Raw genomic sequence first — 27390 nt, forward strand, 5'->3', positions numbered from 1 at the left:
ATAGAATCTGCTTAGAAACATGATTGACAGCTGGAGTTACTAGATATACCTAAAATGCTAATATTACCTTTAAATTTTTCTTTAATTTTTATTGATTTAGCATAATTTTCCTGGGTTATCAAGCATTTATTGTAGGTTTTTACCCAAAGTGATCTTGAAAGATCACTAATAAATGCCTTTACAAGGCAACATAAATACAAATAACACTTGATTTACATATAAGAAAAAATTCCAGTTTCCATAAATAAAAAAACAAAAGCACTCTGATGTTTATAATAATGGAATTTAATCCTAGTCAACAGATATAATAGTGATTCCCCAGAAAATTCAAAGATTGGAGAAATGGGTGTCAGTACTTCTAAACAAAAAAAACAGCATCTCTTATAAAAATGCACTAAATTCTTACATTCATTACTAAATATGAAATTAGAAGAGATTTTTATAAGGGCCCAACAATAAGGCTACATATAGCAAACTAAAAGGACAGAAGGGCTGCAACTAGTCAAATCCCCCTAAATGTCTTCCCCTATTCACTTTATCCTTAGACAACTCTCCTACATTCATCCAAAGTGAATATAAGGAATAAATGAATAACTTACGAATAAACACAATTACTTACGTTTACATGGACTTTTCAATTTCAAAGCTCAAAAGGAAATCAGTGTTATCTTTTCTAATATAAAATTTTCCTAACAAAAGACATTTAAGTAATGCCTACAAAAATATTCTCCAGGGCTTTTTTCTCAATATAATTACCAACAGGTTAAAATTTACAGTCCTCAATATAGATTGGACCTACTTCCTGTCAGACTATCAGGTCTTTTCCTACCCAGTTAACAGTATGAAACATATTTCTTATATTCCAATCCTGAACTACAAATGCTTAGGAATTCAAAATAATATTAAGTAAAAAAGATGCTCCTCCACGTAAAGCCATGAACCTCAAATCTTATTTAGGCTATTTTAGGGCACTCAAAAGCATTAAACATAAAAACAATGTCCACCGTCCATTAACACTGCAGAAGTATCTAACACTTGTATGATTCTACTGCATAAAATTTACAAACATCAAATGACAAGCTAAAGTCCTGTTAAGGTGGCTTGCACAATGTTAAAGAGCTTTTTTTATCATTATAAAGCAACAATAAATTCTCATGAAAAGCACAGCATTACTACATTTCAGGAAGAATATGATCTACAATGTAATACAACAGCTTAGCCTCACCTATGTGGTAAAGGCCTGTAATGACTAAGCCAGGTAGGCCCTGGCTTACCAGACTTTAATTAATTTTATACCGACCCACTTTTTTTCCTTTGTTATAATATAGACTAAACTGCTTTTCAGTTTATCAATACATTAAATTTTTTAAAATTACTGTGCAAGGCAAATTAGAATGATTCAGCAACTAAATCTTAAATCCAAGGGCAAGAAATGCAGCTGATTTTTTTTTTCTAAAGCAACCAAAATCTCACTCAAGAAATCTACCTCTATGGCCAGAAAAAAAGAGGAATTAGTTCCTGTCAAGTAATTCAATAAAGTAGATGCTATGAAATTGGCCATCTGGAAAATAATTTAACAGACAACTCAGTGCCTAAATGTGGTAATTCTACTTTTATTTTTCAGTAGATGAAAAGCATTCTTTTCCACTTAATTTTAACAGGTTCATAATTTAAGTAACACATTTTAAGAAGATACTATCCCTTACAAAGGTCCTTACCTTTTTAAATTTCTTTACTTATTACCTGCAAACAATAGGTAACAGAGCTTGCCTTTGCTCTTCATTCCTTTTTACTAACATTTACTAACAGCTTGAATAAAATGCTGTGATTTTTATTAAATTAATAGCTGTAATAAGAACACTATTTACTATTTACTATTTTATAGCCATCTTTTCCAATCTTACTATAAAGCTCTTTTAACTCTCTTTGTTTAAAATTTCAGGGTTTGCTTTTTGGGGGGTGGGGAGTAAAGAAAATGCATTCTAAAAGGGACACCAATTAAAAGTATTAGCAAAAATAAACTAATCTTTTTTCAATGTTTGTCAATATCAGATCCTAACTAATGCTAATTCTTAAAAAAAAAAAAAAAAGCAAAACCAGACTGCCACAGTTCACACCCTGAAAATGTGGCCTATTTTATCCTGAAAACATATAATCTATAAATAAATACAGATAAAATACAAAAATCACATTTAATATTTAGACTTTAAATCCTGAATTCTGCCAAACTGTCTCATTATCATTTTCATTTCAAAATCTATCTTATGTTTCAGAAAAATAGCCTTCATCCTCTGATATTCTAAAAATAGACTCCTACTGTCTCTTTTACAAGAAACAATTACGCTTGGTTATGAGCCCTACCATTATTAGCCACATCATCAACACCTAAAATTCTTATCTAATCCCGTTTTTGGCAATCAAAATGGTAACTAAATATATTTTAGAAAAAAAATCTTACCTATATGCTGCATTTTCTTTCAAATGCAAAATGGTTAGATTCCCCTTCTACTTAATCAGTACAGTGTCTGAACATTTTTCAGTCTGACTTGCAAATATTTGCTTTCCCTCTTAGGGCATAGCATCCGCAGGGTTATACAGCACTACTTACATTCTCTTCCACATAAAAATCAGACATTACATGAAAGGAAAAGAAAGACAGCCCATTTCAAAGCATCTGGCAAACCTCCATTGGCAACCTGCCAAGCCTCTGCTAAACCTTCCTGTCTTTCCGAGCATGCTCACTTAAAACCAACAGCATGTTACTATGGCAACTCTGTAGGCAGCCTGTAAGTATGAACCGCCATTCTGATTTCAGAGTGCAAAAAACCAAATACTGCAGGGGAAGTAAAAGGAAAGAAATACCACATGCCCTTCATCACATACAAGTATACTCATTTTATTTCATAAATTCATAATTGTATATGTAAAACAGAAACAAGCATTCCACGTTTTCTAAGCAAACATTTTTCATGCTCAAATAGGTCTTCTTTTTGGTAAACTCATTCTCTTTGTCTGTCCCTAGGTCTCGTTACCTCATAACAACCAAAAATATACTACCAGTTTATCCCACTTGACAAAACATTGCTGTATAAATAGACAATATTCATATATGCTATGATGTTGGAAGTCCATGAATAATTTCCTACAATTATAGATATATATCCTAAATGACCTATTACCAAAAAACCCATTAGCACTTATAAAAACAATCTCTTTTGTATGATTTATCAAACTATCAAATGAAATATTCTTTCAGTTTGTGTAGGTTTTTAATCCCCACTGTTCTTGAGATACTGTAAAATATCTGAATGAGGTAAGGTTTCTAAATTCAGACAGATCAGATCTGGGTTCAAATCCCTATTTTCCACATGTGAACCATGCAACCTTGGGAAAGTTACTTAACCTTTGTGACCTTCACTTTCCGCACCTTTAAAGTAGGATAGTACTAGTTATTCCACATGGTAACAATTATCAAATGAGTTAACACATGTAATATACCTAAAAGTTATATTTCTTTTCTCCATTGGTTGTTTGAAAAGTTTGTACTTGATTATTTAACCTGAAAAGTTCTTTGTTTGCTAAAAAAAATTAGTTCTGATTTACCCACTAAGTTAGAATCCAAAAAAATCACCAAATCAATGTGAGCTAGAAAAAGGCAGAAACAAATAATATAGAGCATCTAAATGAGGAAAATATACAAAGGCAGTAATATTTACTTTAAAGTATTAAAATGACTTTATGTCACAAACATAAAATTTCACCTACCACCTCTTCTTCTTCCTTTTTGGCCTCCTTTTCCTTCTCTTCATCATTTTCTTCAGCTGGACCATCTTCATCATCACTACTGGATGATTCAAGGATTTCACTTATATCCATCTTCCAATTATCAGGAACAATTCTAGTTTTTAAGAAGACGCTTGCTTTCTGTAGCCCTAAGAATAAACAGTTGTTATTAGCAACATAGCATACATAGAATAATAGAATTAGCAACGTAGAATAATAGAAAAACATTCAGAGTCAGAAGATTTGGACTCAAATTCAGCTGTCCCTTATAAAATGATACAGTAGACTTCAATATATCTGAGTCATAATGTTATATTAATGTTTATTATTACTCTAGAAGATACTGTTAAAAAATTAACGGTAAAACATGAAAAATTTAACTTACTTAAAAATTACAAGTAAAATATTTTATCTAGCCACTAAAAAAATAGCCATCAAATAAGAGTAGGTATTACCTCTAAACAACGAAAATGGCACCAGAGAATATTCAGTCTTGGTTTAGTCATTATTTACCATTTAAAGCCACATCATGAAATAATGGATTGAGTCATTCCTATATTACCTGGTTTAGCAGAGAGCTCAGATTCAGGTAGACTGAGAATATCTACTTCCTTGATATCTTTTCTTGCTATAGAATAACTAATTACAGAGAAGAATAAAGGGAAGGGAAACCATTATTAAATAAAAATGATCACTTAAATAATATTAACACATAGAAAAATATAAACCTCAAAATCAAAATTATTTTGCCTATGTTTTAAAAAGACCATGTATGTCCTAATCCTTAATAAAGGGCAGGAGGTAAATATATGCAAAACTAGTATCTTAATTCTTAAGATTCATATAATCAAAATACACTAATCTGAAGCCCTACATTTATAATACTTTAATCTGTGCAACCTTCCTACACACGGTATGGGGTACCTTATACCAGCATGGTATTTTCCTTATAGAAGCCACAATGTCTGTTTTGATTTTTGTTATTTCTTAAATTTACTATTCAGTTTAGTAAAAAAAAATAATAATAATAGAAGGTAATATTAAAATATTTTTATCACTGTAAGATATGTTAAATTTTCCAGAGAATTACATCTCTCTCTCTCTCTAGACACAGACACACACACACACACACACACACACACACACATAATTTTTTTTTACATCCTTTTTGGGAAACAAAGCAGAGATTAAAGTTTCTAAAAATGTGACTTAAAAAAAAGTCAAAATAATTATTTTAGTAATATTCTAAGAAAATTCTATGAAAAGTAAATTTCATAGTTCATCATATGAATAGCATACATAATAAAAATACCAAATTTTTAAAATTGAAGAGAAAACCAATACCATGCTTAATGAAACTTTTTCAATATTATTCTCACATATTGTTCAGTTTTTATATAAAATTTTTCAGAAAAAGTAACTTACATTACAAAAAGTAAACCATATTATGTAATGACTTCTCAGTTCATGAAATGATCAGACTTTTAAAAATAAAGCTTGGACTGTGGAAGAGTTTATCACTGTGTTTTCATTTTCTTTCTCCCAATGTAACACTATTAAGTGACTCACAATTTAGAATCGAGAAATGATCGAACTAAACACTGGTCTTTTTTCACTGTGATGTCATCATTACAGCTGGGAGATATTACCTGAAATATAAAAGAAGAACAGATTGGTTCCTAATTTCCCTTGCTAAAAAACATAATTTTTTGAAAAGAATAATTCCAGATCCCCTTCACTTCTCAAATGGATTACCTTTTGTAAGAAATCGTTTCAATGTCAGTAATTTCCATTATAAATGAGCTACTTAAAAAAGAAGGCTACCTTCTTTTTATTTATTTTTATTATTTAGTACACTGGTTTTCTAGATATTAAATTTATTCAGCCATTAGATTATACAGTGAATAGTTAATACAATATAAATTACAATGTGACCACCACTTCAAAAAATTAGGATTCATTCTAAGCTACGTATTTATTGTCCAAAAAGTAAAACATATGATCCATGATGAAAATGTGGAATATAATTTTTTTTTAAGATTTTATTTATTTAGAGAGAGAGAGAAAGAAAGAAAGAATGTGTGAGGTGGAGGAGGGCCATGGGGGTAAGACAGTGGAGAGAAAGAATCTCAGGCAGACTCCACAGTGAGCACAAAGCCCAACTCAGAGCTCAATCTCAGGACCCTGAGATCATGACCTGAGCCAAAATCAAGAGTCTGAGCCACCCACATATTCCAACACATTATAATGTTTTAAAAATACACTTCAATCAAGAACTGTTTTGAAATCCTGTTTGTTCAAACACCTAGGTTCTAAAAAAACACCTAAGTTCCCTTTCCTACGAGAGCATTACAAATTTTAGTAATGAAAACAAATCAAAGAAAATCTGAGTAATAACTTTTTTCTTTTTTATAAAAGATTTTATTTATTTATTTGACAGAGAGAGAAAGCCAGAGAGGAAACGCCAGCAGGGGGTGGAGCAGAGGGAGGGAGAAGCAGGCTCCCCGCTGAGCAGAGAGCCTGATGAGCAGCTTGATCCCTGGACCCTGGGATCATGACCTAAGGTGAAGGCAGAAGCTTAATGACCAAGCCACCCAGGCATCCCCTAAGAACTTTTTAATTTCTTAACTTTTTTTTTTAAAGATTTTATTTATTTATTTGACAGAGAGAGATCACAAGTAGGCAGAGAGGCAGCCAGAGAGAGAGAGGGGTAAGCAGGCTCTCCGCTGATGATGTGGGGCTCGATCCCAGGACCCTGAGATCATGACCTGAGCCAAAGGCAGAGGCTTAACCCACTGAGCCACCCAGGTGCCCCTAATTTCTTAATTTTTAAAAATAGCAAATGTCTTAACATTAGTAAATAGCTAATCACTATATACTTTTTAAAGCACTTAAATTTTTTAAAAAATTAGTCTACTAATAAACTGCTGAAATTTATCTACTCATTATCATCCCTAACACCAGCTCCTCTGCTACAACCTAGCACTATCCACAGAACTTTATGCAATGATGGAAATGTCCTGTAGGTGCACTGCTAAGCACCTGAATGTGGGTAGTGCAACTTAGAGACTGAATTTTTAATTTTGTGTAATTTTAATTAAGTTACATTTATATTTAGGGGCACCTGGGTGGCTCACTCAGTTAAGTGACTGCCTCTGGCTCAGGTCATGATCCCAGGCTCCTGGGATCAAGCCCTGCATTGGGCTCCTTGGTCAGGAAAGAGCCTGCCTCTCCCTCTGCCTGCCGCTCTGCCTACTTTTGCTCTCTATCTCCCTGTCAAATAAATAAATAAAATCTTCAAGGAAAAAAAAAAGTTACATTTAAATTTAAACAGTCATTAGGACTCATGGCTATCATATTAAATGATATATATCCAGATAATTAAAAATTCTTTGCAGTCCTATCGGCTGTTTTAAAATCCGATGGCAGTAAATGTTAGTCTGCTAGGTGCTGGTCGTTATTAGACTAATAACAGAGTTGTGTCTGTCCTCAAGGAGCTAACACCATAATGGAGAGGTAAACACAAAAAGAACACCATGGAGGGTAAGTACAAAGATATGAAAACACCTAGGAAGACTCAACCCAACTCAGGAAAGGAAAAGGTATGGCAGCAAAGGCTTAAGGTCAGGTCTTAAAGGATGAGTAGGCACAGACAGAGCTTAATTACCTCACCTTTCTAGTCTTTCCAACAATTTGGTCAACATACTACTGTCTCATTAACATTCCAAAATATGCAGCTCAAATGATGTTACTCTTCTGCAAAATACTATGCAGAATTATGGCCCTCTTGTGCCTAGATCCAAATTATCTTCCCAGTCTTATTTCCTATGATTCCCTTATTTGTGTCCAATATTTAGCTAAATGGATTCCGAGAGGAAACAGTTCCATGAACAAACTCCTTGCTTCTCTGCTTTTACTTATCTTATTCCCTCTAAGAAAGTCCTCCAGAGAAGCTTTGTTTAACTAACTTTAAATCCATCAAGGCTCAGTTCAAAAGCAACAGCTTCATGAAGGTGTTCTGGATCTCCTTTATATAAATGTAATCTCTCAAGACAAGATGTCCTAATGTTGAACATATACTATTGCATATATAGTTACTTGAATTATTCTCTGCATTAAATTATGAAATTATCAAAAATGAGATTGGTGTCTTTTATTTTCTACATCACTTGGCAAACAGTAAGTCTGCTGAGAAAATAAAGGAATTAAAAAAACATGGGGCGCCTGGGTGGCTCAGTGGGTTAAGCCTCTGCCTTAGGCTCAGGTCATGATCCCAGGGTCCTGGGATCAAGCCCCATATCTGGCTCTGCTCAGCAGGGAGCCTGCTTCTCCCTCTCTCTCTCTCTGCCTGCCTCTCTGCCTACTTGTGATCTCTCTCTGTCAGATAAATAAATATTAAAAAAAAAAAAATCTCGTGGCAAATTACGACCTAAATATTCTGAACCCAAACCCATTTACTTATCTACTTATCAAGACTGAAAGGCTCAAAGGATTTCCAGACCTTTCTTATATACAGTAAATCACTTATATATAGCAACTGAATAATGTACTTACATGCACATAAAAAACTCTAAAAAATGGCCTGGGTTCTTTAAAGGATCTAATTTGGGACATGTTTTCTGCCAACACTGTTTTTGGAAATATATGTGATATCAAAATTCAAAATATAAAATTCAGAGAAGGGGCACAGTTATGTTAGAGTGGTTAGGGGAGACTGCAGAAAAGGTAGGACTCGAGCTGAATCTTAGGAGTAGGAAAAGGAGAAAATGAAAACAAGTATTACCAAGTATTATTGATTCCGCTCATGAAATAATTCTCTTGCCCATCTTTTCTTCTCATACCTTCCTAGAGGAAGCAAAGACTAGATTTCCCTACCAACCCATCAGACTTGCCATTTCCAAAACCTAGGTGTACCATTCCTTTCCCAAACACCCCCTGTTCTACTCTACTGTCTGCACCAAGTTTTAAAAATGATGATAGAGGAGGATGCCTCTGGGGCTCAGTTGGTTAAGTGTCTGCCTTCAGCTCAGGTCGTGATCCCACAGTCCTGGGATCACGTCCCACATCAGGCTCCTTCTTCAGCGGGAAGCCTGCTTCTCCATCTGCTACTCCCCCTGCTTGTGTGCTCACGCGCTCTCTCTCTCTTCTGGCAAACAAATAAATCTTAAAAAAAAAAAAAAATTTATGACAGAAGGGTGCCTGGATGTCTCCGTCTGTTAAGTGTCCAACTCTTAAGCTCAGCTCAGGTCTTGATCTTAGGAATCATAAGTTCAAGTCCTGTGTTAGGCTTCATGGAAAAAAAGAAAAAGGACTATACAATCTTTAATAGCTATGTAATCTCTAAATATATATAATTAGATTCTTGAGAGCAGTGTGTTACAAAATTCATACTTCTCTCTCTTCTAGGAATTTAGAGCTGAACTCACTGCATATCCTCAGTAAATACTAACTGATTTGATTTAAGGCAAGAGTAAAGGTTTAGAAGAGTCAAGTGTCTGACATGGAGCAGTTAAGATAGTACCCGAGGAAAGAGCTTACACTGAAAATGAGAAACAAACTAAGAGCTGGGATGGCCTCAGATATCCATCTAAAGAATGCAGAATTAGGAGCACCTGGGTGGCTCAGTGGGTTAAGCCTCTGCCTTTGGCTCAAGTCATGATCTTAGGGTCCTGGGATCGAGCCCCACATCGGGCTCTCTGCTCAGCAGGGAGCCTGCTTCCCTCTCTCTCTGCCCGCTCTGTCTCCTTGTGACCTCTTTCTTTCTCTGTCAAATAAATAAAATCTTAAAAAAAAATAAATAAAAAATGCAGAATTGATCCATAAGGCAGCCACTGAATGTTTTGTGGCGGTTTTTTTTTTGAGAATGGGACTATCATGATTAAATCAGTATATTAAAACTATTTCTCTATAAAAACTGCTTCTAGAAAAATATGAATTTAGCAAAAAGGTCAGGAATCAAGTTAAGGGAACTTACGGGTAATTACCATAAAGTGAGTAAAAAATGATAATAGGAATAAGAAGAGACCACTGGACACATTTTGAAGGGAGAGCTGAAAAATCCCAGTAAACAACTTCATAGAAAATTAAAGAAAGAAATAACAAGAGAAGACAGTGAAGTATGTGGGACCTAAGTAGGATTGCTCAACTCTGCAATGAAGTCCAAATTAAATTTATGTTAATACTTTCAAAATATTTTAAATATTTTTTAAAAATCCATGTTAAACATTTGCTTGTTTATTTATTTAAATTTTAACTAGGCTCCACACCAATGTGGGGCTTGAACTCACAACCCTGAGATCAAGAGGTGCAGGTTTTACCGAATGAGCCAGCCAGGCACCCCCTTTAACAAATATTTTAAATGGTTAATTAATTCTGCAAGAAATCTGACTTACCAAGGCAGGATACCAATCAGTCTTCTCAGATGTAGATGCCACACTTACAACTTTTCCTAATAATTCATCATTGAGACGTCGCTTATCTTCATCTTCTTCCTCACTACTTTCTTCTTCTTTTTCATCTTCATTACTAAAAGTCAGAATAACTTTATCAGGATCTTCACATAAGCCACTGCTGAGACAGAGTGGTGGGAGTTTAACATGTACAACTCAATTTCTAATGTAGATTACTCCAGAGTAGTAGTTTCTTCATTCTTATTGAAATTGAAGAGATAGATACCTCTCTGGTCCCAAACTAGTCCTGAGCCATCCATGGTAACTCTTGAGTCCACGTCACTAGATGAATGAGGATTTGGACTTTGCTCTTATGCCAACCACCAGCTGGGACAGAAAAGTCTAAATACGTCCCCACGAACTACTTATTGTGCCAGTACATTTTTTTTAAAAAAGACTGTCCTTCTACTTTTTATGTATGCCAGGTGCCAGATAATATAACTCTAATTTCCTAACAGGTTATGAAAAGATTGCATTAAGAAACATGTGAGGCGGGGCGCCTGGGTGGCTCAGTGGGTTAAGCCTCTGCCTTTGGCTCAGGTCATGATCTCAGGGTCCTGGTATCAAGCCCCACATTGGGCTCTCTGCTCAGCAGGGAGCCTGCTTCCTCCTTTCTCTGCCTACTTGTGATCTATCAAATAAATAAATAAAATCTTTAAAAAAAAAAAAAAAAGAAAAGGAAAGAAAAAAAGAAACATGTGAGGGTTTAAGGTCACTTACCTGGACAATAAAATAAGCAGACAAACTCATAGTAAGCAAGTCTACAAAACTGGCCTGTACTCTTCAAAAATGTCAAGGTAATGAAAAGACAAAAAAAAAAAAAAAAAAAGCCAAAGAACTTTTCCAGATGAAAGGAGATTTAAGAACCATATAAACTAGGGATGTCTGGGTGACTCAGCTGGTTAAGCATCTGCCTGTGGCTCAAGTCATCATCTCAGGGTCCTGGGACTAAATCCCATGTCAGGCTCCCTGCTCGGGGAGGAGTCTGCTTCTTCCTCTGCCTCCACTCTAGCTCTGCTCTCTCTCTCTCAAATGAATAAAATCTTAAAAGAAAAAAAAAAAAAAGAACCATATAAACTAAGTATAATGCATGGCCTTGGGGTGGATCCTGGATTCAGGGGATGCTTCTAAAGGTTACTATTGGGTCAACTGGCAAAATCTGAAATATGGATTACATATTATTAGATAATACCATTCTATTAATGTTAAATTTTCTGAATTTGATAACCATACTTTGACTATGTAAGAGAATTTCCTTAAAGTTTTTAAAGGTAGGTCTGATGCTTGCAAAACCCTCTCAAGGTGGTTTGACCAATTAAAATTATCAATAAAAAATAATTCATATATACCTACAGAGTGAATGATAAGTCAAATGTTCCAAAAATTTTAAGTTAATGAATCTAGATGATAAGTATATGAAAGTTTATTGTGTAATTTTTTTTAAAGATTTATTTTTAGACAGTGAAAGAGAGAGAGAATGTGCACAAATGGGGGTAAGGGAAGGAGGACAGGAAGAGAATCCCAAGCAGACTGCCTGCTGAGTGCAGAGTCCAACATGGGGCTCAATCTCATAACCCTGAGATCCTGACCTGCGCTGAAACCAAGAGTGAAATGCTCAACTGACTGAGACACCTAGAAGCCCCGAACGTTTATGTATAATTTTTAAGTCTGAAGTGTTTTTGAGATGAAAAGGTTGAGAAATATATATACTCACTTAAAATAGAGAAAAACATATCAATTAAGGAATTTGGCAAAGTAACTCAAGACAAAATAGCCTTTTTGAAAAAGGCTTTGTGATAATTCTTGGACAGAGCAATGGGAATAATTAAGAACAAGATCTGCTCAAGGTAAAATGTCCAAGATAAGGATACAAGATACAATGGAAAAGTTACCTGAACAATTTTAGCCATCCTAGAAAAATCATTTGGTTAATGTTGTAAAAACTGTAACATTACCGTATATGAAAACACTCACACAGGAAGAGAGGACCTCCTTCCTCTGTTTGTCTTCTTCGCAATTACTGGAGTTCCAAAATGCTCTGGATTTGTTAAGGGAAGCTGGTCAAGTGTCTACGTAAGAAACAACAGACAAATTAAATCAAATTTTGCCTCGATGTACGAAGTTATTCAACCAAAAAAGCCTACCAGTGGCACCCTACCTCACTCTCAGCAAAATGTCTCTCTCCTTTTAGGCAAAGTGAAGTGCGTCTCAGTGTTCTCTCATCACCATCATCAAACACTAAAATAAGCAAGAGATACCAGAGAATTTATGCACACTAAGTAAAAATTTCACTGCAGAGAATGCTATTGTTGCTATTTATCTCGGCTTCACATTTGTAAGAATCATTATTTGTTATTTTTCAAAACCTTTTAAAATGTGCATACTACATTTTTCATTCTGTAGCTGCCAAACAGATGCAGGTTAAATGTCTGCCCCCAACTGCTTAGGTGTCTCCATTCATTTGTTCAATGTCTACCACTACAGAACCACCTTCTTTAAACCATTAGCAACCTAGTCAAATCAACAATTATTACCTTTAATCCTAGAAAAATGAGTAAAAACCTGGTTTAAAAAAAAGCATTATGGGTTTGTTCCCAACAGTTATCAATGAAGTATCTCTTACTTCGAGAAACCGTTTGCCTTCTGGTAGTGTTTCTTGGATTACTGGACTCTTCTATTTATTTCCATGATAACTTACTATAGTAGAAGTACTGGCTGCCAAATTCTAAAGTCCTAAGATTCAATTTTTTTCTTTTGCTAGAAGAGGATGTAAGAAGTTTAGAAATAGGGCACCTGGGTGGCTCAGTCAATTAAGTGTCTGCCTTCAGCTAGGGTCATGATACCAGGGTTCTGGGATAGAGCCCCATATCGGGCTTCCTGCTCAGTAGGGGGTTTGCCTCTCCCTCTGCTGTTTGCTCACTCGCTCTCTCTCTCAAGTAAATAAATAAAATCTTAAAAAAGAAAGTTTAGAGGGGCGCCTGGGTGGCTCAGTGGGTTAAGCCTCTGCCTTCGGCTCAGGTCATGATCTCAGGGTCCTGGGGTCGAGCCCCACATTGGGCTCTCTGCTCAGCAGGGAGCCTGCTTCCTCCTCTCTCTGCCTGCCTCTCTGCCTACTTGTGATCTCTGTCAAATAAATAAATAAAATCTTAAAAAAAAAAATTGGGGGGATAGAGGTAAGGAATTTAACATTTTATCACTTTAATTCTCCATATAACTAGCTATATTATTTTTATAGGTTTAATTTTTCAGAAACGCACTCTTATTTTAACATCTAACATATACAAAGTTTATTTTTTAAAAAAGCTCTAAAAAAAAAAATGCTCTCAGAAGACACCTGATTGCCCAGCATTATGAAGAAATAAAATATAAAAAAGATGAGATCCCTACCTCAGATACTTATAATACAAACATCAATTAATATGTGTATATCTTATGAAAATAACATATACATAGGAAGGCATATAGAGACAAAAATAATGACGTTAAGATTTAATTCCAATACAATTCTAGAGGTTTTTCCATTCTAACAGAGTTAGTATTAATAACGGGAAATTCTACATTACTTTAATAATATTTAATCATAAACTTATTTTTTTTCATGCTAAGAACTTATGTAAGAGTACTGAACTTCAATATTTATCTACCTCAGTCAGTTCTTCTCTTATACTAAAGACATCTAGTTTAAATTCTCTTACATGCAGGAGACAATGCAGAGAAAATGAAAAGTTCCTGAAGCACATACTCAAAGAACCATAATGATTCCACAAAAGGAGCTGTGTTATACACTGTCAACGATGCAGAAATTAATGACCACCTGCAGACACAATGACAGGATAAAACACAACATCCTCTAACAATTACATTACTAATCTACACTTGATTAACAGTGCTCTAAACATTTGTAACAAAACTATGATTCATATGGTGTCAAGTCTAATAAATAAACCACTCTTCCTCTAAAAATCCAAGATCATGAAATTATTGTACCAAATTTAAAATAATTCATGTATTAATATCCCTAAATATATTCAAGAATAAAACCTTGAAAGTTCCAATTTTCCTTAATGCCTACAATATGAAAGATGGTAACAACAGACACACACATTCACGCTCAGATGCACACACCTTTAAGTGGAGGTATGAGGAAGGAAAATGAGACTGTAAGACCAATGGATAATATTAAATTGTGCAATAAGATGTTTTTCAGTGTTTCATTATTAATCAATGGCAGCTGCAAATCAAATGATCTGATGAAAAATTTCCAAAATTTTTTGAAGATTTTATTTATTTGAGAGAGAGAGAGAGAGCAGGAACAGAGGTAGAGGGAGAAGCAAGCTCACTGAGCAGGGAGCCCAACATGGGGCTTGATCGCAAGGTCCTGGGATCATGACCTGAGCCAAAGGCAGATGCTTAACTGACTGAGCCACCCAGGTGCCCTCTGATGAAAAATTCCAGTATCTTTAGTTCTTGCTTTTTAAAAAAAATCACTTCGAAATAAATCAGATTTTTGAAGGAAAAAATGCATTTCACTTCAACATACTTTACCATGGGTAGAAATAATGTAAGAACAAAAAGAACTTCTCTAAAGGGAATTGTAGTACCAATAATAATTTCACAGTTTCACACAGGAATACTTACAACTTTGAGAGAACAAAGAGAAACAGTTTAAATTTATTTTTAACTCCTAAAACATACAAAGGCATGTATTTAAGTACTATATACAAGTTTGAAAAGCTCTATAACCATTCAAGATTTCCTGAAAGATGGAAAAGTCAACATCATAGTGAAACTATTAGTCATGACATCCCTGATTATCAAAATCATGAGGAAGTTCCATCTATAAAAAACTTCCTCTAGAACTTTCGTGTTAGAAGTATCATCTAAAGAACACCAAATTTGCAGGCACTGAGGAATGACTCTGGCATTCTGGCAAGAGTGAAATAATTAACTGGTGTAGATAGTAGATACAGCTCTTTTTAGTTCAAGATGTATACTACAGTATGCCAAGAGAAAATATTCAGACTATAAGGATTTAGTAATTCTATGAAATGTTTTATACTAGTCAAAACTGGCATCTGAATGGACTACTGAGTGCTAAAGAGTATAAACGCAGTATCTCTGGGGGCACCTGGGTGGCTCAATCAGTTAGGTGTCTGCCTTCAGCTCAGGTCATGATCTCAGAGTCCTAGGACTGCCCAAGGTTGCGCTCCCTACTCAGTGGGAAGTCTGCATCTCCCTCTCCCTCTGCCCCTTCCAACCACTCATGTGCTCTCTCTCAAGTAAATATATAATTTTTTAAAAAGTGATACCTCTATTACTATGTTACTGTAAATACTGAAACATAATTTTAGAAAAAAGACAAAGCTAAGTCTCTCTCAATAATGTTGCTCATACTAGACAAAAAAATGCCTATGCAAACAAATACACAAACCCTAACTCTAAACTGTTAAAAGAAACAAAAGCAACAGGGGATCTATCTACTAAATACAAAAGCTCTACCTGTGATTACAGCACTGTTAGATGCTGGAGGACAGTAAGAGAACAACAGTAAATTAACTTTATCTCTCCAAAGATATAATTAGATATCACTTATTAAGCTTCTATCAGGTACTAATCCTCACAACAGCCTCTGCAACGTAGGAATCACTATCTTCCTTTTATAAAGAAACTGAGAATCTGAAAGCTACAGTTTTGTTGAGACAGATCAAAATAGGCATGAAGCAGAGGCATAAAATGAACACAGGAAAATAAGTCAAGAACTCTGACTTCACAAAAATATTATTATATCTGTGTATAGCAGTTATAATTAGTAAAATATTTTTATATCTACATGTACATATTAAGAAACTATTTCACATAATGGAATAAAAACTTTAAAAATTACATACCTTAGGTATAACCAATAGTTCTGTTACATAAAATCATCTGAGATACAGAAGTCCCTCTGCAGCCAAGGTCAAAAACTTCAGAAATCAAGAAACTTAAGAAATTAGCACTCAAATGTATAATGAAATTGACAAAGTATCACGGGAATGCTAATTCTTATGGAAGGCCATTTAATCAACAGGTTAAAGCGTATCACAGGAATGCATAGGCTTCTTTTGGCTTAGTATTTCTTTTCCTAGTGATTTTCTAGTCAGTGGAATAACCACCGGTTTTTGAAAACATTCGTGATCGATGTTGGTAATAAAAAAACTTGTCATAAGAGCTCCTAACTAAATTAAAAAGCCTTATAAGCCAGCAGCACATGCTACAAAAATCAGTCCATTCACCAGTTTAATCTAAACCTCCTCTACTCCATTAACTAAAACTTCCATGAGATCTGATCCAACTGACATGCAAAACAGTAATCACAAGACATGAAAAAATCCTGAGTCTTAAAAAGCATCTGTCGCAAAAATATATAAATAATCAAATAGATTTTTTTTTTCAATTTAGAGAGAGAGAGAGAGCGCATGCAATAGCATGAAGGGGGAGGTAGAGAGAGAATCTCAAGCGGACTCCATGCGGAGTGCAGAGACCAACACGGAACTCAATCTCAGGACCTCGAGATTCTGACCTGAGCTGAAACCAAGAGTTAGATACTTAACCGAATGACCCACTGAGGTGCCCCATTATCAAATAGATTTTAGTGTAAAATTTGATACATTACATATATGTGTATATGCATTTTATATGTAAATTACTAAAATAACAATTCTGTCCTTTACATTTTCCTATTTTTCAAGTACACTGTGTTATTTTTATATTCCAAAAAGGCGAAAGAAGAATAGTTTTAGAATGTCCTATTGACAACTGTATTTACCAGGAGTTAATGGCAACATTCAAGTGAAGATACAAATTCCATCCTAATTTTGATACCTTTTGAATGACTAGACAGGTAATACATTTCCATACATTACACATATCTTTCAGGCAAAGACAAGAACTGCCAAATGAATAAATTATGCTAGGAAACACTGTTTTATGATAGGAAGAGGAACTATTTCTGAGGCTCAAAGAAACAAAAAAAATCCATCAACTGGAGCTATTTATTATTCAATATTAGAGGGCAAGGTGTTAATAGATTTTTTAAAAATTAGGTTATATTAGCCAATTAAAAATTGGCTATTCAACTATCACAGAAAATATACCTAAGTATGTAAGATATTATCAGACTCATCAGATAATTTTTGATCACCAATGATCACACCTCTTATTTGATCCAAACCGGCAGCATGGTATCCTCTTTTCTTTTGTTTCTAATAGTCAAATTTTGAGATCACTTAAAATTTTTAAAAATGATATGGAAATCATTAATACTTTGTGTAACTTTCTGATTCTACTTAGATAATACTTTACTAGCAAGTAGAAAACAAAATTTTCAGAAAAAAGGAATTAAAGGTAGTAGTCACTCAAATAAAGAAAAATATAGAACATTCATGATCTGTAAGAGAGGACACATTTTATTTTGCCATCTTTTAGGCTCATTATGCTCTCATCGTTCTTTATATGGGCTACATCCTTCAGGACCTAAATATTCTTTAGGGCAGAGTGCTTTATTAAACATACTTAAGAGAACCATGCTTTTTAACATCTTAAATTTTTTAGGTCACTTGCTGTCATTATGCAGATGCAAAAACACTTAAATATTTTGAATTTTTCTCCTGAATAAGTCTCTGTTTTTCCAAGTATTGACTATTTTACTAAATGTGTATTACCTGCATTAAGTTCAGCCAATGTAATTAGAAAAAGAAAGATTCTTGGGTTGCCATCCCAGGACCTAGTAAACTAAAGAGATTTGAAGTCCTCAAATCCTCATTTTTTAAAACAAGCACCAAGTGATTCTTATGTACACTAATACTTGATACACGAATTACATGCAATTAAGATTCTACGCTCTTTCAGAACAAGAATTATACAATTTCTTCTGTAATTACCCATCATAGAAAATCACCACAGAGAATGCTCACTAGCAACTAGCTTTTAGAAATGCTAAAATGCCATTCATAAGAGGATAAAGATCTGTTATTCTGGAGTGCAGAAGCCCAAAATGTGAAAACCTGAAAAGTATCGCTTCTGCAGAAGCATAAGCATTATATCAGTAAAACTTCACAAGTACTGTCAATGAAGCCTCGTTATTAAGCACCAAAGAGGATGCAATATTAGTATTTGAATATGCATTATATAATCTTGCATAATTTTGCATATATGAATGCCTGTAATTTTTACCACTGGTTTAATATAGTAAAATTGTATTTACTTGATCTCTAAGAGTTAAGATTAAACTTAGTTTTAAATCTCTAACAACTATCAACAGCCACAACTAAGCTACCTAAAAATAAGTAGTTCAGAATACCAGCACTGTTGTGAACCAACATCAATTTCTAGGAGGTTCAAGAAGAACAAAAATGGTTAGAAAATAGTAGTTACATAGAACAAATTGTTACTGCTAATAAAAACTGCAGAGTTAAGACCTAGGAAGAACAATTTTTAACCAAAGCATGTACTTCACAGCTTTGAGCATCACCGGAAGATGAATGATTTTTACTCAAAGCAACAATTCAAGTAAACTAAAAGTAAACCTATAGGATCATTTATTTTCCTTCTTTAAGGAAACCACATCATAATTACATCACTTATACCAGGACATAAATGTAAAAACCAAACAATGGTATAGATGTTTAGTGTAAAACAAAGGACTGGATTATTATCCCCAGGACTGTGTAGTTTCAATGTACTGAGAAGAGATTTGGAAATGTTAATCATTGTTATTTTTATCAACATAATGACAGCAACTATGTAACTACTACATTTAGGTTTTAGTTTACATGTATTAAGACACTTGTTGCTACTCACGGCAATAAAGTTTTTTATAGCCAGTATAAGCTTATGCATGGAATGTTAAGTATGCATTCTCATTAGCAGCACATGTATCTTTCCTGAAAGGTGTACGGAGACTTGACTGGATCAAAAAATCAAAAATTAAGCTATGATCATCTAGACTTGAATCTACTCTGATTAGAATTTTTTTAGGCTTTAAATTCTGTGGTAACATCTGTATTACCCTTATGTAAAATAGGCAGCAATACAATAAAAGACTGCAACTGTACAATCTTGACTGTAATTATAGGAAAGGTAAAAAAGTCTGATTAGTTACAATACTAACTTGTATCAACCTTCTAATGGAAGAAAATAACCATATAACTTAACTTTCTTAAAAAGAAATAATCTAGGTAGCCTAAAAAAGAAGTACATTCTTGGATGAAATAGTACCAAGTGACCAAAGAGGTAATTATTTTTGTTGCCAGCAGGTGTCATTAAAATTTTAACAACTATATCAAGTAAACTGACAGTAAAGAATACATATTTCTCTGTCAACATAATTCAGTGTATTTACAAAATACAGGTATATGCAATCCCAAATTAAATTCCATGTATTAAATTAACTACTTACCCACAGTGTACCAACTAGCATCTGTCAACTTGCTGATAATAGCCTCCTGAAAGGATCCATCAGATGTCCTTGTTTCAACAATAGCTCCAACCTAAAACCCAGTATCAAAATTTTATTACCAAATTTAAATAAACCAAATCATTCCCACCAACTTTATGACCTGGGTTAAAAAGAAAAAAATACCTACGATAATTCTAGTTCACACTGACTTAGATCTTTATCATTTATAGTGCTCATGTATTTATCATGCAATTTAAACCTCAAAATGCTTTGATACATGTAAGGTTATTATTACCCTTATTTTACACATTGAATACTGTGGCTCAGATGAGATGACAAGAACCCAGTCTCTTAAGTCTTACTTCAGAGCTTTTATACTACATCACATTGCCTTCAAGGAAATTGTGGAATGCAAGAACCAGAAAACCATAAGATAACAAAAGTAGCTTCAATTTTCTTTCACAGAAATACTGAATATTGGATTCAACATTCGTCTTTAAGGGACCTTTTAGATAAAGGTTCACCTGTAGAGAGAGGGATGGACCACTTGACCTTCTTTCAGCTTCCATATCAGATATATCAGATAAATGAGATATTAACCGAAGTGGTACTCTGACATAACAAAGATTTATTACATCAACAAATGGCCAGAAATGGATGGAAAACACAATATAGGTATCCACTAAATTGAATTATGAAGTAAATATACTTTACTTGAAACGTTAGAACAACAAAAGATTCCAACTTATGATACTAGTATATTACTTAGCAGGCTAAATATCTCTGAAGACAACGCTAAGATATTCAATCCAAGAGATCAAAACAAAAGGTGGCTGAAAACTCATGTCTATATATACTAAATTACCCTCTGGTAAGATGATTTATCTTTCTAAACTAAGGATACAGCCAGTGTAATAGAATTTATACTAACTCTATTAACACTTCATTTGTATTTTTATTTTCTGATTAACATTCTTATAAATTCTAAAACTATCTATGAAAGTAAAATTCAGTAATTGACCATATGTATTTGTGATTTATCATTACAAACTTTAAACTGCAGAACATACGTACTCTTAAAGGACCCTTTACTTGGTCATCTTGCACCAATTGTGTAGTATTATCCTGTTTCAGGAGTACCTGGAAAACATTTTTTGCACAATAATTTGCATATTACTTTTAAAACAACATGTTTATGCAGTCTGAAGTCTTTAATCTACATGTTCTTACCATCCTGGGCTTACTCCTGTTTTACTTACTTATTACATTGTCTTATATTTGTGTTTATTGTCTCTCTCATTAACTGTGAGTTCCTTGAGGGCTAGAATCCTCCTTCACCATTATATCCTCAGCAGTCAGCAAATGTCAGTGCATATTACGGCACTTCATAAATGTTTGCTGAATTAATGAACTATGTGAGATTTATAATTTGTAGTGATTACTGTAAAAGTTTAAAGCTGCCTTCTTTTTTATCAAGTTATAAAAGGTTCTGTCACAAAGTATATAAAAAACAGTATCAAACTTTTATTGCCCACATTCAAGGTAAATTAAAACCAGAACACTGTTGGTCGTTTATAAAGTAAACCTAAATAATCATGATAGGTAGTTCAGTGACAAATAAGAACTCTTTTTTTACTATAAATCCTCCCAAATATACAGTGTAATAATCATGCACACAGAGCAAGTACTCAAAATATGAAAACTGAAATTCCCTATAATGTATAACACGTCCTCCCCCATCACTGTACCGATTTTACATAAATATATCAAGACCACAATATTAATAGAAAGTTTAAATTCTCAACAAAATCCAAGTAAATATTCAGTAATCAAATCCCATATAGCTGACACAGTAAAAAAGGCCAATTGAAACGAATAAACGTCAAATGATACTGTAACAATTCCTGAAGAAAAATTTCATCAGATCAAAATTTAAAAAGATATCTCATAATAATCACAGATAAATCTATTTATCTGCCACACAAATCATATTCTTCTAGTTCAATGGTTCTCAAACTTAACATGCAGCAGAAACACTTGAAGGACTTGTTAAAATACAATCACTGGACCTTAGTCACAGAGTTTCTGACTCAGTAGGTCTGGGTCTGGGCCTGAACATTTGCACTTCCAGCAAGTTCCCAGATAAAGATGATTCTGCTGGTCCAAGGCCACACTCTGAGAATAACTGCTCCAGGTCATTTACTCATTCAACATATTTTGAGTGCCCTACTATGTATAGTGCCCTACTATGTATCAAGCGCTACTCTAGTGTTGAGGACAGAACAAGTCTAACATGTCCTCCTTTTATGGTGCTTAATTCTTGTAAGAAAAGATCAGATATGGAAGTGAAAAGCAAACTGCAAAACTGAAAGTACAACATGATCCAACAACAACAATAATAATACTGTTATGGTAGGCACTATACAGTATTTGACAGGCCATATTGAGTCTCTCTGGAGTAGTACCGAAGAGGACATTCATGAACTTTATTATACAGCTCTATAATGTTAAAAATGTTTATAATAAACATGGATTACACTTGTAATTTAAGTAAGATTATTAAAAACATTTATATAGGAAAACTACTGGACGGAAACACAAAAATGTTAATAGTAGTTTCTGAGAGGTAAGCTATGGGTATTAATCCTTTGGTACTTTTCTGTATTTCCAAATATTGCACAGGAATAATGTGGTGACTTTTTTCTGGTCATAAAAGCATCTTAAAAATAAAATTCTTAAATCATTTTTAACAATGTCTTAAAAACAATTTCAACTATATTATTTTTCCTAATCATTTGACATCGTCTCTACCTGAACATTATGAAAGAGAAGAAAATAGATCACAGCCTAAGTAAACATGCCACAACAGCAGAGAGCCAAATATAAGTCTCATAAACATTGTATTTTCAGAGAAGCATTTTGGAATAACTTCTCATTTTGAGTTCCTTATTTCGTAATTTTTAATGTGCTTTTCCTATAGTTTTGTATACAACAGTCCTTTCACATAAAAATGACTCAATAAAATGCTGATTTGCAGTGTCCCCATCCCGAATTCTCTTCAATACAGGTTGCATTTAAATTAAAAAAAAAAAAAAATTACCTTAACTTTTACCAGCCTTTTCACAGTCTTAATTTTTGCCTCACAGAAGGCACCTCGGTACTTGGCACTGACATCAGTTCCCACTGTCAGATAGGCAGGCTCATCCGCCGCCTGATGGAAGAACATAATATGTGAATGTCACTACTATTCTCCCCTACTTCCAACCTCAAACCTCATTCGTTAAAAGGTTCTGTATTTAAAGTAGTAAGAACATTAATATTATAGTTTATTAATGTCATTAATAATTTGAAAAATACCCCTAAAGCAAGCAATTACGTTCCTTTACTACTATAAACTATGTCCTGACAACAAAACATTTTAAGTTTTAACTGAGAAGTTTCACTAAGGTCATATGATCATGTTTTTTCCTCCAGATACAAAATGTTTCAACAATTCTACAATTTATTTAAGAAATGAACATATTTAAAAAGAAAACAAAAAACAAGGGCACCTGGCTGGCTCAGTCAGCAGAGCATGTGACTCTCCATTTCTGGGTGGTGAGTTCACCCCCCATGGTGGGTACAGAACTTACTTAAAAAATAATAAAGTACAAAATACCAAAAAACGGGCGCCTGGGTGGCTCAATCGGGTGGGCGACTGCCTTTGGCTCAGGTCATAATCCTGAAGTCCCAGGATCAAGTCCTGCGTCGGGCTCCCTGCTCGGCAACGGAGTCTGCTTCTCCCTCTGACCCTCCCCACTCTCATGCTCTCTCTCTCTCTCTCTTTTTCTCTCTTTCAAATAAATAAATAAAATATTTTTTTAAAATGTTAAAAAAAAAAAAAAGCCTCCCAAACCAGAAAAGGTATATTCATACCAAGTGCCTCATAAAACTTAAAATTATTTAATTATGGCCTGAAAGTTTTGTTTTCAAATTAGAAGAAATACTGCTATTAAGATTAATGCTAACAATATGTAGTTAAATGTTTATTAACACAGCTACATTAAAGCAGTATCTTTTTGGTAACGGTATAACCGCATAGATAAGAAATGAAGCCAATCCCTTCCATAAGGAGAGCAATACTTGGGGGAATCATTGGCTGAAATCTACATTTAAAAAAATCTTAGTCTAAGTCAGCTGATAAATGCAGATATATGAACTAATGGCTCAAAACTTGGGGCTGTACGTAGTTTATCACCCTAATCTTCCTGATATATTAAAAAAATAAGCTTTACTAAAAAACTTCTACTTTTAGCAAATGGCCATGATCAGAGTGATACATTGAAAGATGTACGAAATTTCATTCTGCCATTCATTTTAATCTTGCAGTAACAGAATGATGATTATTCTAAGTCTTTCACTTTACGTATTTCTTTTCAAAAACTAAATGTATTCATATAGACTCGATTCAATATAGCTAAGCACAAAGGTAACAGTGTACACTTCAGAAATAACACTTGCAAGCAGAAATGATTTTTCCTTTTCCAGTAAGTTTTCCCAAGTAACATTAAAGAAGGTAACGTGTCATCTCCAAAAGATAAGAAGAGAAAGTTTGGGGAAATGCTATATTGCAGAGTTTAACACAATGAAACAGTAAATGAGTAAGGAATCAAGTACCTTTTAAAGTCAGTGCATTTACAAATAATGCAAATTGAAGAGGAACACTTTGGCAAATAAATATCTGACTTGAAATATTAAAGGCCACTGTACTACATAATGCTATAACTTCCTTTCCCTTTAAATATCACATACGATGTGTGCACTATTAGCTATCTTCAGAAGAACGTATCTTGGTTTTAAAATGTTTACTATAATGACTGAACTGAAACTAATGTTTCAGTTAAACATTAAAGTAGTAAGAACATTAATATTATAGTTTATTAATGTCATTAATAATTTGAAAAATACCCCTAATATTTTAGCTACAGAATTTTTCACAGAAGAAATGACCTCTCCTTTACACAATGCACATATTCCTTCCTTAGAAAATCATACTGGCACTCTGGAAGAAAAAAAAAATTTCAAAAAATCCCCCAAAGAACCAAAACAGGACAAAAGCTTTACTTCTGCAAAGGTTGCTGCCAACACAGGAAGTGTTTAAAAATACTAGCCCAATGGACAACAATGGAAAGGCTGCACCAGCCTTTCCAAACTGCTAACTGCTTCAGAGAGGAGCCGGACTGACTGCATTAGACACAATGATCATTTCTCACCCTTTCAACACGTCCTCATTTTCAGAAAGCGCTGCTTAGTAGAGGAATCAATTTTGAGTAGGAAAAAAAAAAAAATGACATTCCACAGCACTAGCCTCACGACAAGCCGTGTCCAGGGCACGAGGTTCGGAGCAGCGCTGACTCCACTTACCTTCATTTTTACTGGTGATCTGTGGGGTTCCAGCTCAGCGAGCTATCTTCTCCGTCGCTAGAACCATGGGGAAGGGAAAGACAGGAACAGAATCAGTCAATAGAGGGGAGCGACCCAAGGAAAGAAAGTAAACAAACGCCAGCGGGGAGGGGCAGAACCCTCACCCGCGAAGGATAAGATCCCCCGGAGGGCAGCCAGGACGCAGGAGCTGAGGAAACAGCGAGAAACCCTCGGGCGCCAAAGGGCAGTTCGTTCCTCCCCAGAGTTCGCCAGCGGCCCACCGCGCCCCCGCCTCGCTCGCCACTTTGACCCGAAATGCCCAACTCCGAGCCCCAGGACCGAGCGCTCTGGAGAAGGGCAGGGCGCCGTGTGGGCTTCCCCAGGTCCCCCCCAGGCAGGGTCGCCAAGCTTTCGCTCAGCCGCCTCCCCAGATACCCCGACTTCGGCCCGCGCCCCGCCTCCGCCGCTCGGCCCCCTCGGCCCGCCCCGGGCCCGCGGTGGCGGCAGCGGAGTGTCACGGCGCCATTGCTCTCCTTCCTCCGCTCTGCACCATGTCAGAAAGGAGAAGCGCTTCTTCACCGATGGGGCAGGGGCCGCGGCCTTCAGCCGGGAGGCGCGAGAGTGAGGGGAGACCCGCGCGAGGGAGGGGGCTGAGGGGGGGCGGAGAGGAGGAGGGGAGGTGGCCCGGAGAGGGTGTGGGAGGGGAGGGGAGCCGCACAGCGGCAGCCGCCGCCTCCTCCCCGCGCCCGCCTCAACTTTTTGTACAGCCCAGAGAGGTACCTGCCCCCGGCCCTTCGGGTCCTGCCACGGACTCCACAGGGGAGGACGCGCCGCGGAGTTGGGGACCGGCTCCCCCAAGCAGCCTGCTCCTCACCGCGCGGAAGCAAACTTAGCGGCGCGGCCAGCCCCACAGCCATTTTCCCCGGGAAGCCGCCGAGGAGGTGGCTGCGGCGGCCGTTCCTGCAGTTGCTGCCCCTGCTCCACGACTTGCCTCTTCCCCTGCGCTCGCCGCACCGCTTGCCCAGCACCCCCTCCCCACCTCCGAAGCTTCCAACTGCACCGGGACCCCGGGCAGCAGCACGAGCTGCTACTGCCGCTTCGTCCACTCAGTATCCCCCACTTCCCTTCTCACCACCTACCAACTGCGGGTGAAGTGCGCGCTGTCAGCTCCCGAGTCCTCCGCCCCACTGACCCCCGTGGGCCCCCGTCCGGGCAGCACCACTCCCGGCCGTGGCGGCAGTTCCTGCGCCCGGTTCCCCACTCGCCCGATTTACTGCCACAATCCACCAAATAACAAGCTGTTGAGCAGACTCGCTTCTACACGAACTCCTATTGGCTGCTCATGACGCCGAAGAGCTTCGGATTGGAGCTCGCTACCTGCCGTCCTCATTGGATGTAGCTGTGAAACTTCACGGATTGGTGCGAAAAACAGCAGGTAGGACATCTTCCACTTATGATTGGCTGTTTCCGAAGGTTAACGTTACTGGAGAATCGAGTATTGAGTAAGCAGGTCCTGAAAAATGATTGGTTGATACGACTCCGGATGTGCTTGACCGAGCACTGATTGGTAAATTGAGGGGTCAGGAAGAGCAGTTCGGCACGAGGATTGGCGGCGAAGTGTCCCATGGAAACCGAACCCGGAGCTGCGGCCAGGATTTGGACGGGGGCGGGGCAGGGTCTTTCCAAGGCGCCTGCGCTAAACCGGCTTCTCGGCGCCATTTTGTCTGAGCGGTGGTGGTTGCAGCTCTATCGCATTTTATGTTTCTGGCGAGAGGAGAACCGGGGCGTTATCTTGTAGCTTCATTTTAGTGCGGCACCTATCCGCTCTTCACTCGAGGACGGCACCTGGTGAAGGTTGGAGGAGTCGGGGACGTGTCAAAAAGGTCGGTTGGAAGCTGTGGATATCCGAGGGACTCGGGGATGGCGCAGCTTTAGAGGCACCGGCACCGGAAGTGGACGGGCCGCGCGGCGGCCATGGCAAAGTAAGGTCTCGCTGTGGCGGGGTGGGGAGCTGGGAGGCGGGCGGGTTGAAAGGGGGCGAGGCTTTCTCTCCCGCCGCGAGAGAGAAAGGGGCGGAGGAGATGTGCAGGTTTCTTTCTCCGGCCGGGTCCTTTGCTTGCCTCCCCAGGGATTTTCTGGAGTCAGCTTTCCGATCAGTTCTTCCTCCCTTTGGATACTCTGGTTTCTCTTCAGATCGCATAAATCTTTCGCCTTCCTCCCTTTGGAAGTGCGTTTCAGGAGCTTGTCATATCTTCTTGCCAAGTGCTACCTGCTGTGGGCGCCTCCTTAATTAACGCGGGGAAGGCCAAGTTGTTTACA

At 36.5% G+C, this 27390-nt stretch overlaps 2 protein-coding genes across 6 annotated transcripts in view; one reads left to right on the plus strand and one right to left on the minus strand.

Moving 5' to 3' along the window:
• The window catches only part of ARID4A (AT-rich interaction domain 4A), a 65945-nt gene extending 39608 nt beyond the window's left edge, over positions 1-26337 (minus strand). For 2 of the 5 annotated variants that reach the window (XM_032875296.1, XM_032875293.1), the window contains exons 1-11: positions 26211-26337; positions 25072-25128; positions 22769-22879; positions 20743-20808; positions 19669-19759; positions 12391-12470; positions 12207-12301; positions 10176-10350; positions 5353-5432; positions 4346-4422; positions 3766-3932 (exon numbers count right to left, since the gene is read on the minus strand). In XM_032875296.1, coding sequence (XP_032731187.1) covers positions 3766-3932; positions 4346-4422; positions 5353-5432; positions 10176-10350; positions 12207-12301; positions 12391-12470; positions 19669-19759; positions 20743-20808; positions 22769-22879; positions 25072-25077 — 948 coding nt within the window. In that variant the 5' untranslated portion in view covers positions 25078-25128; positions 26211-26337. Of the gene's footprint in view, positions 1-3765; positions 3933-4345; positions 4423-5352; positions 5433-10175; positions 10351-12206; positions 12302-12390; positions 12471-19668; positions 19760-20742; positions 20809-22768; positions 22880-25071; positions 25129-25235; positions 25255-26210 lie in introns of those variants that run through there. The other 3 variants (XM_032875295.1, XM_032875297.1, XM_032875294.1) reach the window with 3 other exon arrangements.
• A 76-nt stretch (positions 26338-26413) lies between these two features.
• The window catches only part of ARMH4 (armadillo like helical domain containing 4), a 244161-nt gene continuing 243184 nt past the window's right edge, over positions 26414-27390 (plus strand). The window contains exon 1 of the mRNA XM_032875299.1: positions 26414-26506. The gene's annotated coding sequence lies outside the window, so the exon portion shown is untranslated. The remainder of the gene's footprint in view (positions 26507-27390) is intronic.

Source organism: Lontra canadensis, unplaced genomic scaffold (assembly GCF_010015895.1).
Source record: "Lontra canadensis isolate GAN:19392208 unplaced genomic scaffold, GSC_riverotter_1.0 scaffold55, whole genome shotgun sequence".
Taxonomy (NCBI): domain Eukaryota; kingdom Metazoa; phylum Chordata; class Mammalia; order Carnivora; family Mustelidae; genus Lontra; species Lontra canadensis.